This window comes from Mycteria americana, chromosome Z (genome assembly GCF_035582795.1).
Source record: "Mycteria americana isolate JAX WOST 10 ecotype Jacksonville Zoo and Gardens chromosome Z, USCA_MyAme_1.0, whole genome shotgun sequence".
Taxonomy (NCBI): Eukaryota; Metazoa; Chordata; class Aves; order Ciconiiformes; family Ciconiidae; genus Mycteria; species Mycteria americana.
In genome coordinates this window covers 68,841,834-68,855,973 of record NC_134396.1, presented here as the reverse complement: position 1 = coordinate 68,855,973, position 14,140 = coordinate 68,841,834, and the positions used below count along the sequence as shown (strand labels likewise).

General features: G+C 40.8%; 1 protein-coding gene across 3 annotated transcripts in view; it reads left to right on the top strand.

The window, feature by feature from the left end:
* ECPAS (Ecm29 proteasome adaptor and scaffold) overlaps nucleotides 1–14,140 on the top strand; it is a 62,773-nt gene that overhangs the window by 23,427 nt on the left and 25,206 nt on the right. For all 3 annotated transcript variants that reach the window (XM_075488695.1, XM_075488694.1, XM_075488693.1), the window contains exons 15-25: nucleotides 735–838; nucleotides 1,884–2,007; nucleotides 4,280–4,360; nucleotides 5,120–5,348; nucleotides 5,895–5,986; nucleotides 7,754–7,888; nucleotides 10,011–10,176; nucleotides 10,592–10,764; nucleotides 11,268–11,369; nucleotides 12,860–12,983; nucleotides 13,985–14,130. In XM_075488695.1, the coding sequence (XP_075344810.1) occupies nucleotides 735–838; nucleotides 1,884–2,007; nucleotides 4,280–4,360; nucleotides 5,120–5,348; nucleotides 5,895–5,986; nucleotides 7,754–7,888; nucleotides 10,011–10,176; nucleotides 10,592–10,764; nucleotides 11,268–11,369; nucleotides 12,860–12,983; nucleotides 13,985–14,130 (1,476 nt within the window). The remainder of the gene's footprint in view (nucleotides 1–734; nucleotides 839–1,883; nucleotides 2,008–4,279; nucleotides 4,361–5,119; nucleotides 5,349–5,894; nucleotides 5,987–7,753; nucleotides 7,889–10,010; nucleotides 10,177–10,591; nucleotides 10,765–11,267; nucleotides 11,370–12,859; nucleotides 12,984–13,984; nucleotides 14,131–14,140) is intronic.

The window sequence follows — 14,140 nt, the reverse complement described above, 5'->3', positions numbered from 1 at the left end:
GGCACCTGCGAACCTCCTCAGGAACTCAGCCTTGAGACACTAATACAGAGAAAACCACACTTCACTGACTCTCTTACTTTACTGAGTATCTTGTTTGTGTTCAGAATTCCCCAGAGGTCTGGGTTTTCAGAAAGAGTGGTTTTTGTATACTCTGTGTTTGCATGGGTACACAGGGTGACTGCAGATTTATATGTATTTCTAGTGGTGGCACTAGTAACTGTGTAGGAGACTATTTTCATGCTGATGACTCTCTTGCCTGGGTGCTTGAGCGATCTAGGTCTCCAGGCAATACCATTTTGAGACTATCTGAACCCAGCAGAGAGAATGACCACCCTAAGCTAATGTTTCTCTTCCACCTCTGGCTGTGCATATGTGCTAAGTGCAGCTCTGTTTTGTGTGGATAGATGGTGTATGTTATTCTCCATTTCAAAACTGCCTGGGTGGTGCAGTTCAGATGTCTAAGAGTTAGCGATAATCCTGATTTATGATTCCCCCAAATGTGCATGTATTTAATTAAACATTTCATTCTCCACTTGTGTATATATGAGAAGCTAGTTTTTCTTTTCCTCGTCTCCTGCCATATGAAGAGTTAGCAAGAACAGTGTCCAGAACTCTTTGGGTCATGTTAGTACCAGAGGACAAAACAGATGACTGATGATTTACAAGTGGTGAGTGCAGGTCATTAGTGTGTTCATTTAAAACTCAACCATATGTTTGTGTCTGTTCTCTTTAAGCCTGAAGTTCAAGTACGTCAAGTGGCTGTGAAATTTGCTAGCACAGTATTCCCTCCAGATCATATCCCTTCCAGATACTTACTCCTGTTAGCTGCAGGAGACCCGTAAGTTGTTTTCCTTTTTAAGTTATTTTCATATACACACACACACACACACACACATATATATTTGCATCCAATATATATTTGGATTAAATATGAATGCATTTATATGTGTGTATGTATGTACATAAAAACTCACTGAAAATCAAGTATGGTAGTTTGGAAATTAACCTTTACATAGGGGCATTCTGACAGTTCTGGGGAGAACTGTTACTGTGGTAGTCTTATGGTAGTCTTTGGCTTGGATTCTTTTTCTTGTTTCAGATGAACTGCTGTCACTAAAGCACTTCATATTAATGATCAATTGCAATTGCAAAGTAAAAATGCATTAACTGAAATTACCTTTACAGTGCCTAGAAATTTTTTTTTCCTGGCAAATTCTATCGGTCTATTTTTAGCTTGTATTTGCAAAGAGTCAGGAGCATGCACTTGTGAGAGTTGCCACTCTCTGCTGAGGAGCAGTTGACTCATTAAATTACAGTAATAATTTCATTTGCAGTTTTCTGTTACTGCAATTTAAGTGGTGGGGTTTTTTCCAACTTACTTTCATTGCTCGATTTTTGATGTGAGTAGCTATTGTGTAACTAAGGAAAGCTAAACAGATCAATTGCAACAAACCGCTCTGTCATTGCAGTGTCAGCACTGTTTCAGGAGTTGATCTTCTGCTAAATAGATAGCGATAAACCTAGTAGGTGTCAGCTGAAGTTTGAATATAGGAAATGACGGGGAGGAGGAGTAGGTAGGAAAACAAGGATGTGGGAACTAGGAACTGGTGGTGAACAGTAGCCTGATGTAAAAGGAGCAGAAGTGGGCTGGTCCAGACTGTGTTCCAGAGGCCACTCATCACTATCGTTTTTTCTTCCCCCTGTCTAAAATAAACAAATCATTAAAAGTTCTAATGCAAGCTTTTTTTCCCTTCCTTTCAAAAAAACGACTTCGCATTTAAAAACTGTTCTCTCTCCCCCAGTTTCCCAAGATATCTGATTGCTCATTAAAGCCCATTTGTTCTGAGCAAATAATGTCTGTTTCTCATCTTTTCTTCTGAAAGGCGGGAGGAGGTGCACGGAGAAGCCCAGCGGGTGCTGAGAACATTTCCTGGTAAAAATGAAAAGGAGAATTCCGGGAAGCAGATGCCTTCCTTCCCTGAAATGGTCCATTATATTCAAGAAAAGGTACAGTGCTTCTGTCCCAGTAAATGACCAATACATGCCTGATGCTCAGGCATGTAATAAATGGTCTTCCCTTCCCTGTATCCGTCTCCCTCACCTCCCCTGGGGAATAAAGTTAGCTAAAATCACAGTGAAGACCACACATAGTATTGCATTGCCAAGATTAGCACTCATCATTACCTGCTGCTGGCAATAGTTGCAAGAGATCCAAGTGTTAAGTAACAAGGAGGCAGATCCTTTAACAAAGGGATTATTTTGCTTTGATGCTGTTTGTGCAGAAGATGTGTGGAGCGAGGAATCCAGTGTTTAAGGGTGATAATCCAGCATGTTTCACAAAGACAGTTCGCTCACAAGCATGTTCTTGAAGGGATAGGAAGATCACTCTGGTTGGGCTGGTGAAAAGTAATATTGTGCAGAAAACAGAAAAAAATTTTCAGGCTAGGAAAGGAGATAATGGAACAAGTGAAGAAGTCTTGTTTGTTGACTTAAAGGCTTAATCATTCATCTTCATTGCAATCTGTGGAAATAGTGGCCATGCAAATAACTTTTCACGAGTCTAGTGGATTGATATGCCAAAAACCGTACCACTGAGTTTACCCTCACTGTTTGCACTGAGAGATCATCTGGAGAGCTGCTAAAAGCTAGTCTGTGTTACACACTTCTCTGTATAGTAGCTATGCTAGGCTTATAAGCTATAAAGAAGATGTGGAGGGTCACTGACAATACTTTTTTTTCCTCTGGTAGTCTACTTTTTTAAAAAATGTCAGAAGTATATAATGTTGGAGCACATCTGGTTTTGCAAGAGCAGAACTCTTACACCTGAGAGATTTCTTGTGAAATGTTGTATACTCTGCTGGTGTTGTACTCTGGTGTTGTACTCTGCTAGTGTATGAAGTAGTTGAAGCTTTATGAAAAAACCTGCTTTTGCCCAAAATATTGGTTATTCAAATAGATATAAAAAATTGAGAAACCAAGATTGAGTTTTAGATAACAATATTACATGGCTGTCCCCTTGTAGTTAATTTTTAAATTTTCCTTGACTTCTGTAATGTCACTAAATAACTATGAGTCATCCTAGTTTAATCACTCCTTAGAAAAACAAGATTCCCTCACTCCTGGGTGAATTTTAAAAAAAAATTTTTAGCACTTTTCAGATCTTCCTTACATGTCCTGAAGGCATATTAAAAAATCCTGGAGGTGCATTTCTTTGGTCAGTTATCTCGAAGTGTGAATTTTCACATATCATGACTACTCTGCGAGTGTTGGAGATGTTGGAGAAGTTTGTATGCATTGCTTGGCACAGCAGGTCAAGATGCAAAATAGCTTTCCTGCATGAGTTAGCATGATCCTTCTCTCCCTCTGCCAGCAAGTACATGCAAAAGAGTAGGACCTGATCTTCTGGGTATGGATGGGAACCCATTCTTCAAGGGAGTCATCTTCTGGTTCACTAATTCAGGTTTTCACTAATGATTCTGGATGTCATTGAAGTTACAGTGCAGCAAGAGTTCTGAGCATGTTAAGAGATGTGAGGATCTGTTGACTTCTGTGCAGCTGCCTTGTCTGTTTATTCAGCTGCAAGGCGGCCTTGCTGAATCCAGCCCTAGCACTGATGTGCATATCACCTAGAGGATACGGACATGCTTTTCTGCAGCATTTGCAGTGGGTGTTACTGGAAAGCTTCTGTTCGGATGTTTTTCTGCTAGAATATTCCTGCTTGTCAAAGCTAACGTTTCCACGGAAAGGAGATGCTTGCTTGCTGCAGCAGCCTTCTACCTAGCAGGTGACAGGGTCTGAGAGACTCCCTGGGCTTGGCTGGTGCAGCACAGGGCTCCCACCTCCCAGTACTGGGGAAGCCTGGCTGCTCTGCAGCCTCTTCAGGCAGAGCTGCCATCTCCAAGCTTCCTGGCTGCCTGTCAGCTGGGGCGACTCAGAGTTTGGAAGTTTATCAGGTATTTTGGTTTTAGATTCTAAAGGACTTCTTTTCTCCTGAGGGGCAGAAAGAATGTTGTCCTCCTCCAGCCTCCTCTGCCGTTCCCTCTCATGAATTCAGAGTTTCCACTTTCTGAGTCGATAGAGACGTAAAGTTGATGGACCTAAACTGTACTATTACCAAGTGCACTGTGCCCTTCTTGTTATAGAACTGTTGTACATTTTCAGTTGCTAAGTGGAGGATAAACATAGTTGCATCAGCAAAATTTCGTTGACCTTTCCAACATGAACCTCTCTGCTGTTCATGGGTCTGACTGTTCCAGTCTTAATATACTCTGTTGTTTAGGCCTCTCATCGAATGAAAACTCCGGCTAAATATATGACTGGAACTGCAGCGTTGCCTTTCAATCCTGCCACATTTGGAGAGGTAATTGTCTGTATGTACTTCCGCGGATATGTGTACCATTATTCATTTAGAGGATAGCGTAAGAAGCCAACAGTTACCATAAGTCACCCTACATTCTAAAATTCCTCTTTTAAACAGATGTTGGGATTAACTCTCCATCCTTTATCTGTCTGTCCTTAAACGGCAGTCTGAACAGGATTTTCAAGGAGGGTGGGGGGAATGTTCCTGAGAGGGCTGCTTCACTGCTTTCTGCAGCATGCCTAAGGTAATAGCTGCTCAGAGAGAGGAACTGGCAATCCTGTGCAAAAGTCCCATTATGCTCCTTGAGGCTCTTCTTTTCATAGCAGATTCCCTGGCTTCAGTGATCTCTAGACACAAACTCAGATGTGATGCAAGGTCTGTGTTAGCAAAGGATTGGGTTGCATTTGTATGCATGCCAAATTGGTATAGGGTACAGGCTGAACTGCCTGCAAGGAGGTTGCATCAGCTTATGATAAAACAAAAATCTGTGTATGATTTAATCTTTTGAGAGCGATGCAGGCACTGTAGAGTTGTCTGCTTACACAGGCACATTGCAGAAACTGGTCCTAAGGTTTGTTACGCTTTATATTTGTTCCTGTCTCCATGCTGACTCTTCTGTCTAGATTTGATTAAAGAAGAAACTGTATTGTTTTGGTTACACTAAATACAGCATATTCCCTGCTCTTTTACCTTGTCTCCTCCATGGTTTTCGAAGTGCTCACGCACTCAGTATCCTGTGTTTTTCTCTTCTCTACTTAGATAGTTCTGTATCTGCGGATGTGTCTTGCTCACAGTGCAGGTGTGGTGCCAACCTCGCAGAGCTTGGCAGATATGCAAGATCATGCTCCAGCCATTGGACGTTATATAAGAAACCTCATGTCTGGCAACCACATATCTTTCTCTTCCTCCTCCTCTTCAAAAAGTGGAGAAACCAACCCTGTACATATATATATTGGCCTTCTTCAGCAGCTGTTAGCTAGTGTTGGAGGTAAGAAGCTGTGTGCAGCATCATCTTGAGGAAAAAAAAAAAAGTCTTCTCTTACTAGAAATGAGTTGCCACACCCGGTGCTTTGAACTTGGCTGCAGCAATCACAGAGTTGCAACATGGACTATATACTCTTCAGTTTAAACTTGTTCTCTTCTACGCTGCTGTGTGGGTGGGAGAAAGCAGGACAGTAAAATTGCAGCATCGGTTGACATAATGCTTTAAAATTGTGAGCCCTTTGTCTATAACAGCCTCCTCACCAATGAGTGCTATGTCACTCTGCTAATAGTGTATCTGCGACAAGTGTAGTCTTAAAGCACTTGAATGCCTTTAGAACAAATTGCTACCAGAATGTTTGCTTCTACTAGTTTCTCTAATATTTCTGAGAAATACTATACCCTAGTATTCTGTATTGTTTGTTATCCCTGGTGAATTGCAAACAAATGCTTTGAAATGCCTGATACTTCTTAACCTCTTTTTATCACTGATTGTTAGATTGTTGTAAATACTGCAATTGTTTAATAACCTGATCCTTTGATAACTGTTTAGGTTTGCCAGTCATGTATTGTCTTCTAGAAGTTGTTTCAGTGTATCCAGAAAAACTAGCCACCAGATTTGTTGACAAAATGGATTGGATAAAGGTATGTTGAAAACCCTTTTTTTGGGGTTTGTTTTTTTTTGGTGGAGGGGGTTTGGCATTAGCAAAATCTGGCATTTTCCCATGGTGGAATGGAGTATTATTTCCAAGTATGCATTTAATTTGAAATCTGGTATTTCTACTTACAGTCAACAACTCAAGATGTTTTCTGTAGCAGGATGGCGAAAATTATTTTTTAGTTCTTCGGTGTTACTGATTTTGTTCATTGACCTACATGTTCAGGGTAATCTATGTCATTAATCCTGTTGGTATAGCCAGTCAGTTTTTCCCCTTGATCAGAAGATCCATTAAACAGCAAAAGAAAACTGAAAACAAAATTCTGCAAATTTTTGAACGAATTGTTTAACAATGGGAATGTTCCAGTGGGAAGACGTGAGTGGCTTCTCAGAAAATGAGATTAATCAGATCCCTAATTGTTTTAGAGCTCTTTGTGTGGAGGTTTTTTCATTTTTTTTTATTAGCCTCAAACAAAAAAACGGCTAAACTGGAGCCTGCTTGGAAATAAGCCAAAGAGAACTCTGCTTTCCCTAGATTCTTTTCTCAGGCAACTTTCTGCTTTTTCATGATTTGCTTCAAGCATCCAGGATTTGCTAAGCTCTTACAAGTTGCCTTCAGTTTCATTGGGGGAATCTGGCAGAAAAAAATACTTGATCGAGTTAAAGAAAAATTAAAATGTGTTCTAATAATTTCCTCTGCTGATACCTATGCTGCATTGCACTGTATACAGTTTACCACATCTCATTTAAGTGCAGGCGTGAACCTCAAAGGAGCGGACTTAAAAACATTCTCCTTTTCAGTATTGCTCATCATTTGCAGAAAAACCTTCTTTTTCTTTGGCCTGGTGTCCATTTGCAAAATTAAGCTTCTAGGGGTGGTAACTGATACTACCTAGTTCCACAAATACTGTTGTAAATCATCCTTTGTGTGATTTCGCTTTGCCAAGTGGAAGGAACAGGTCCAGGGGTTTGTTAGAAGTCAGCTACGCAATCTGATGCAAGTTTTGAGTTGAAGTTAGAATTATGTTTCATAAGCCTGACAGATCTTATTTCTTGTCTGTTTGCTTGGCTCATTTTTGCCTTTTTGTGGTGGCCCAAGCCATTCAAAGATTTGAGTATGAGCTTTTCATGTGAATGTGTTGCATTATACATCAAATTAATGGCACAGGTAAGATTATATCTTAACAAATGACCTGAGGTTTCCCAAATTGGACTTTTTATAATTTAGATAATACAAGATCTCTAATACAAAGTGGATAAATTTGCATTGAGAGCTGTGATTTCCTGGACAATTCTTTTTTTTCACCATTGGATTTAACTGGTTTAACCCCTTGAGTTTTTTTTCCCCCTTTGATTAATAAAAAGGAAATGGAAGCCTCCAGTAGCTCAGCAAAAATAGTGTCTTTAGGGTTTTTTTCGCTCAGTATGGGTGCAAAATGTGGAAGCTCTTCTCTGAAGACAAAATTTGGCTAAGGATTCAATCAGCGTGTTTAATGCAGAACCGGTGGGCAGCCCTCTTGTGGCTAGTGGTAATCTGCCTCCTAAATGCCTGCCGAGCGTGTAATGAATGCTTTGCTGAATTGAGTGCTTTGTTTCTTACTGAATGGTAATGTTGTCGGTTTGAAGAGTGGTTTCTGAGTTAAGTACTATTTATGTAGCTGCGTGACAGTTGTGCTTGTATATTGAAACTGTATAAACAGACTGTGTAAGAAGCTGCTTCCATATTTTATGTTTCCTTTTAAAAACTCCTGCAGAGCCTGATGAACACAAACAAAGAAGAAATGCGTGAGCTCGCAGCCCTGTTTTATTCTGTAGTGCTGTCTACCATGTCTGGAGATGAGCTTAGGGCCTCTTTGGAGCAGCTGATCAAGATGACAAAAGACAACCATGTAACTATCTTCCTTTGCCTGCTTCTTCTTTTTTCTCTTGTCATGTAACTGATAGGAAATCTGAATCTCACAGTGTGTCCAGGTTGTATTAGCCTTAATCTGAGTGTAAAATTAACTAGCTGGCTTCCAGTTGATGATGAGAAGGGATTTTTGTTGTAGGTGAGTGCAACAGATCTTTAAATAAATTAATCCCCGAAGCTGTTGTTAAGGTCAGTAGGAGGGTTTCCTGGAGGCACTTTCCAAGCAAAGCCAGTACCGTCATGTATTTAACTAGTTTTAGCCAGCTCGTCCCATTGAGTGGTAATGGATCACACTGCCTACCTCAAACAGTTTACCGGTTCCTTCTTTGTGAGCGTGTACAGGTACCTGCAGAACTAAGAAAATGTTTAACTCATTAAATGTTTAACTTCCCCTCCCTTCCTGAGCCATAGCAGCCTCCTGGCTCCCCATCACCTCTGGGTCTTGTCTTGCCAGCAGCCTTTGCCGGGTGAGGGCTGCCTTCTTCCCTCCCACCCCACATGGACTGCTCAGCAGCCCTCCACCAGCTGCATTGCTACACAGTGGGTTTGCCTGCCTTCCCTCCTGCAGCTCCTTCCTCCTCCTGTTATCCTCACCTTTGCATTTTGCCACTATGAGCATGGAGAAAGAGTCCTGAAAACAAACTGGGCAGGTTTCTGTGCTGGTGTGTCTTGAATCCTGAAAAGGAGGGAAAGAGGTAGCATTTTTAGGTTATATTTCCCCAAGCCATTTTTATATCAGTCACTGAAGGACTTAATGGGCCATCATTTTACATTGCAGGTAACAGGCGCAAATGCTGACAAGAAGTGCTGATCGCTTTATGCCGTAATTAACAAACATGATTTGTTTTGAATCTGTGAAAGCTGTGTCTGTGAGCCAAAGCTGTGTCATTGCTCACTTTTACGTGGGGCGTAGCTTCTGCGGTCACAAAGCCAGCGCAGACGGGTCCCAGCCCCGCACCACTGCTTTCTGCCCCAGTCACCTGTGAAGCCAAGATTGACCTTTTGCAGAACTTGTCTGAAAATAAAGAGGGATGTGACTCATGAAACAAAAAAACCCAGGGTGTTCCCATGCATTTTTGAGTTTGAGTCAGTTAGAGCTCTGGTTTGCTGCGAATTACAAACCCAGTTGAATCAGTACAACTAGGGGTGGTGGTGATCTCTAGTGGCTCAGTAAGGACTGCGGTGTAAATGGATAGCTGAAGTGGAGAGGGGGGAAGGAACCCATCTTCAGCTGGCTTTGCTGCTGTGAGACCACAACAAGGAGCAGGCCCTGGTGGCCAAGCTAGGTTGAGGATCCTGTCCTGGCAGCATGGTTGCACTCATGCAACTTTTTTTTTGCAGGATTGTGATAAAACACAGATGCATGAACTAATCTGAGTTTAAGCCCCTGTCCCCTTCCTTTTTTTTTTTTTTTTAAGGTAGCATTTAAGTCCCACAGCCTTATTTCTGCACAAAATCCTTTTGTTAGAATTCACTTGTGGGAATGAGCACCATCATTAGTCTCAGCACCAAATCAGCATTGGACAAAAGAATGTTCTTGACATTTAATTGTAGTAATTAGTTTTCACAGTCTGTGGCCTACTGAACTGTGTAGAGGCATTGCCTTCAGTGTTCATAGGCCAAGTGTGTTCTCATTCTTAGCAATGTGAATCTAGAGTAATTCCCCTTTACTGCTTTTTGCCAAAGAGTACATTTTGTCCCCTTAATCTGAGTATGCCCAGTTTTTAAGCAGAGACAGTATAGTAGTATCTTAGTTCATGTTTGTAAGTCTGTACTTACAGTCAGATGAGTTGGATTTTTTAAGTATTTTTTTTGCCTAGCTACCAAGAGGTAGACTTTAGGAATGTGAGTGCTGGTGATAAGTTCTTAACCTGTCCTCCTAAGCCTCTTCTGAGTTTTGTTAATTTATCTTAAAGGACTCCATCCGTCAGAGAGCACTAGCAATATCAAACTCTGTGTTGCTGCATTATGTGTTAGAACTCTGCCTTCTTCAGGGTGCCTTTTCATCTGGCTTGTCCATATGTGTTTTTAAATCAGTGCTTTGTGCAAAGTGTTACTTACTTTGAAAATGAGATTTTCTGCACTGTTGGTGTTGTCTGTAGAGCCCGGAGGTCCAACATGGATCCTTGTTGGCTTTGGGATTTACAGTAGGAAGGTACTTGGCCAAAGGGAAAATCAGAGCAATGGAGCTACATGACATAGAACAGCCAAACACTGCAGTCATTCCGGAACAAGAACAGCTCATAAAGTCGACGACAGAGACAATAGGTAACTTCCTGCCTAAGGCTTTGCTGCATGTAACAGTTGTTTTTTCAAGCACCCCAGGCTGAGGACTTTTCTAAGATATTCAGCCCATAGATGGTGTAATCTTGAGTTCACTTTCTGTGATAGAATTTACAGCCTGTAAAAATGTCATCTGATTAGATGCATAGATGCATTTTCAACAAGAATTAGGTGGACTCTTAGCTCATAGACCAACATAGGGCAATTAGGAGCGGTGCCACTGCCTAGAATCCTCTCAGTGTCTCCTTTCACTTTGATTTTGTTCTAGCATAATACTTCCTACCAGCTGTAGAGGAAATAAATGCTTTGCTTCTTGCATGGGTAAAATGTAAGTGCCTGCCTGCCCACTGCTAAAGAATAATACAAAATCCAAGTCATTGTGTTTTGCTTTTTCCTGTAGGTTCTTTTCTGGACAGCACCTCTCCCTTTCTTGTGGTGGCTGCTTGTACGGCTCTTGGGGAGATTGGCAGGAATGGCCCCTTGCCAATCCCCAGCGAAGGAACAGGATTTACAAAGCTGCAACTTGTTGAAAGCTTATTGGCCCGAATCCCTTCCAGCAAGGAAACAAATAAGGCAAGATTTTCTAGTATTGTCATGATTCTTGTTCATTTCTGGAATGTTCCATCCCCAGGTTTATGTATTACCTGCCAAACTCAGCCCCGGTTTTTAAAGGAATTAGGCTTATCATTGGCTTTAGTGAGTCAGAATTAGGCTAAGAGTTTTCAGAATTAGGCTAAGGGTTTTTCCAATGTTGTCGAGCAGTTGATCACTTGTGCTTTCTATAGTCGTAAGTAGGAGCTTAAGGGATGAAAACTATGAGTGGTCATAGTTTTAATTCAAGAAAAATGGGAGTATCTTCTTTTACCTGGAAATAATCCTCAAAGGTAACAGGACATTTGTTTTGATCTGTGTTTCAGAAGAGAGGTGCACTGATTGATCTGATAAGTCACTTGCATGTCTAACTTCTCGTACCTTAAGTGAAACTTCAGCAACGATGAGAAGGAGTGGGCTTAAAGTGTATCTTCTGGACTTACAGGAAAGTTATGTGATGGTGTTATTTTTTGTTTGTATTTAAGATGAAGGAACGAGCAATACAAACATTAGGTTACTTCCCAGTGGGAGATGAAGATTTTCCTCACCAGAAGCTACTGTTGCAGGGTTTAATGGATTCTGTGGAGGTGAGGCACTATCAATGTGTTATTCTTTATACCGCAGTGAGTATTTCTATTTGAATGCTTTTTATATCTCTAGAGTAAGGTTTACAAGGGGAGCTGTCTTTTTGTAATAGTGCCTCTGGGTTTTTTAGAACTGCCTTGAAATAGAGAGCAGAGGCAGGTCTCTGCTCCAGTCTCTGAGATGAATATGTGTTCCCCTTCAGGAGGACTACCTGTATGTGTAAAATCTTATAGATTTTATAAGAGCTTATAGTAATGAAGCCATAGGTCTGTACTTTGGCCTTCAAAAGTACCCTAAAAGTAGATAATATAAATACACCACCTTCTTCATCTGAACTACATCAGCTGATATAACTCACTTGAATTAGAAGCTTTGTTTGTAGAAATGTATATCTGTTGTCAGTCTAAATGCATCGCTGTAGAGCACTGCATTCTTTCGCAGTACTTCAGAGCTGCTATACATATTGCAATATGCCAGACAGAAAAATTAAATAGTCAAGGAGCTTTTTTAGTGTTTTTCATTCACAACTTGTTTTACCTTTCTTCCTTGTTCATACTGACATAGGATTCAGCATTGTAGAAACAGCTATTGAGTATCAGACAGGCTGGCTTTGCTGAGTCCTCCAATCTGATGTGATCAAACAAGCAAGAATAGTAAGAACATTGTGTACGCAAACATAAAATGATGTTTCTAAGTGCCATGTTTATCTCCTGTAACTGCTTAGGGTCATTACAGCTTCCTTTATAAGATATGTGCTTGAAAAAAACCAATTTATCTTAGATTGCAGGAAGCTAAGGGCTTACTTCTCCAAATGCCTAAGCATTTTGTGCTTCCAGAGAGTAAGGAAAGCAATCTAGAAGGTACTCAGCAGGTATGGAAATCAGTTCTTATGACTCATGATTCATCATAAATAATGACAAGAAAGTGGTAGAGTTCTGCACATTCTGTTCCTGAGGGCTTAGAGAATAGTGGAAAGAGGACAGAGAAGCAAAACAAAGTATTGTCTGAGTTCTTTTAATGTGAAAAACAAATTTGTGCATCTCTTAAAGATGATCAGCTTCTGGATGGAATTACAGGAGTATCTTTTACTACTGCATACTATAACAAAGCCACATTAATTTTTGTTAGTGACTGGCAGTCTTGTTCTAACTTTGTTTTATTTTCATCCTGTCTCTCCAATTCTTTCTGTTCACAAAGTTGAACTTTTGCAGACACTAGCAAATGCTTTGTAGGAGGCACACTTTAAAAGTAAGTGTGGAAATTTTAGCTCTTATCATTCCTTTTGGAGAGTTTGACATCACCTCAGTTTCCATCAATTTCAGTGGGTCTGAGGTGCCACATAGTCTCAGAAGCTCACCAAAAGAGTGATCTTACTGCAAATTGGTGCTGAGAATTGGATTGGGAGAGAGACTGTGGCTTTGTGGAGTAAGTGCCAAAAGTTTTGGTGTGTGTTTAATTAGTACTGTCAGTGAGGATCTATTGTGTTTTTCAGGCCAAACAAATTGAACTTCAGTTCACCGTTGGGGAAGCTATTACCAGTGCTGCTGTAGGAACCAGCTCGGTGGCCGCACGTGATGCGTGGACAGTCACAGAAGAGGAATATATCCCTCCTTCAGGTGGGTCTTCCTAATACAAGGGCTGGGTTGAGGAATGTAAAATCTCACAGTTCTGGACTAATGCTGGGATCCATAACTTTATTTCTGTGGTGTTTGATTTGTAACAGTAGAAGTACGAGACATTTTGTGTTTGTTAATGCACTGCTCGGTATTCTGCAATGCTGGATTATGTACAGGTCACGTCACCTCTTCAAGTCCATCTGCTCAGAGGTTAGAAGACTTTATTTCATGTGCTGTTTAAATAGCTTCTTGATGAAGTCTAATTCATTGCCAGTTGACACTGCGTTTGTTTTATTTTTTTCATTTTTGTTTTGCCATGTTGCATTAGTTTCATGTTTAACATACAGAAACCTTTTAAATAGCATTTTGAGGCCTGCACTGGAAAACAGAGTTAGAAAATTAAATTGCATGTCTTTTTCCAGCAACTTGGACTGATATGATTAAGTGACACTTACATGCAGTAAATGCAGAAATTTTACTTAAAGACTAAGCTTCTGTACCCGTTAAAATACAAACATCACAAAATGCTAGCTTCAGAACAGGCAGCTGTAAATATCAGCCTCAGACCTGCAAATAGGTGTTTTAATGTTGTGAGAGTGGTCTTAGATCTCAAGTGTATGCAAAGCTGAGCATGTGGAGAAGGGGGTGGAAACTGAACCCTGCCATTGCTCCAGAAATTTTGAGTCCTAACAAAAAGAAAAAAGTAGTGCACTGAATCTTATGCAGTATGAGTGGTACCTCTTCTTGGCCGTAGGCGCTGAAACACTTTCATGAAGGGTTAGGAGGACTCTATTCAGTGTTTCTATTAGGAGAAATAGTTTCCCAGTGACTCCAGTGAAGGCTTTTCCTGAATAAGCAGAGATTAAGGTGTCACCTGAGTACTCATGGGCTGATTAGATTTTTCATTGCTGCTGCACATTATATTGAAATTAAAAATGGGTGTGGCTGATTCTGAAAGCTCCTCCCCCCCCCCCCCCCCGCCCCTTTCCTCTTTCATATAGATTTGAAAGTGAATGACGTGGTTCCCTGGGTCCTAGACCTTATTTTGAACAAGCACATTGTCAGCCCCAACCCACACGTTAGGCAAGCAGCTTGCATCTGGCTTCTATCAATGGTGAAAAAGCTGAGCACACACAAAGCAATTAAGGTAAGAAATA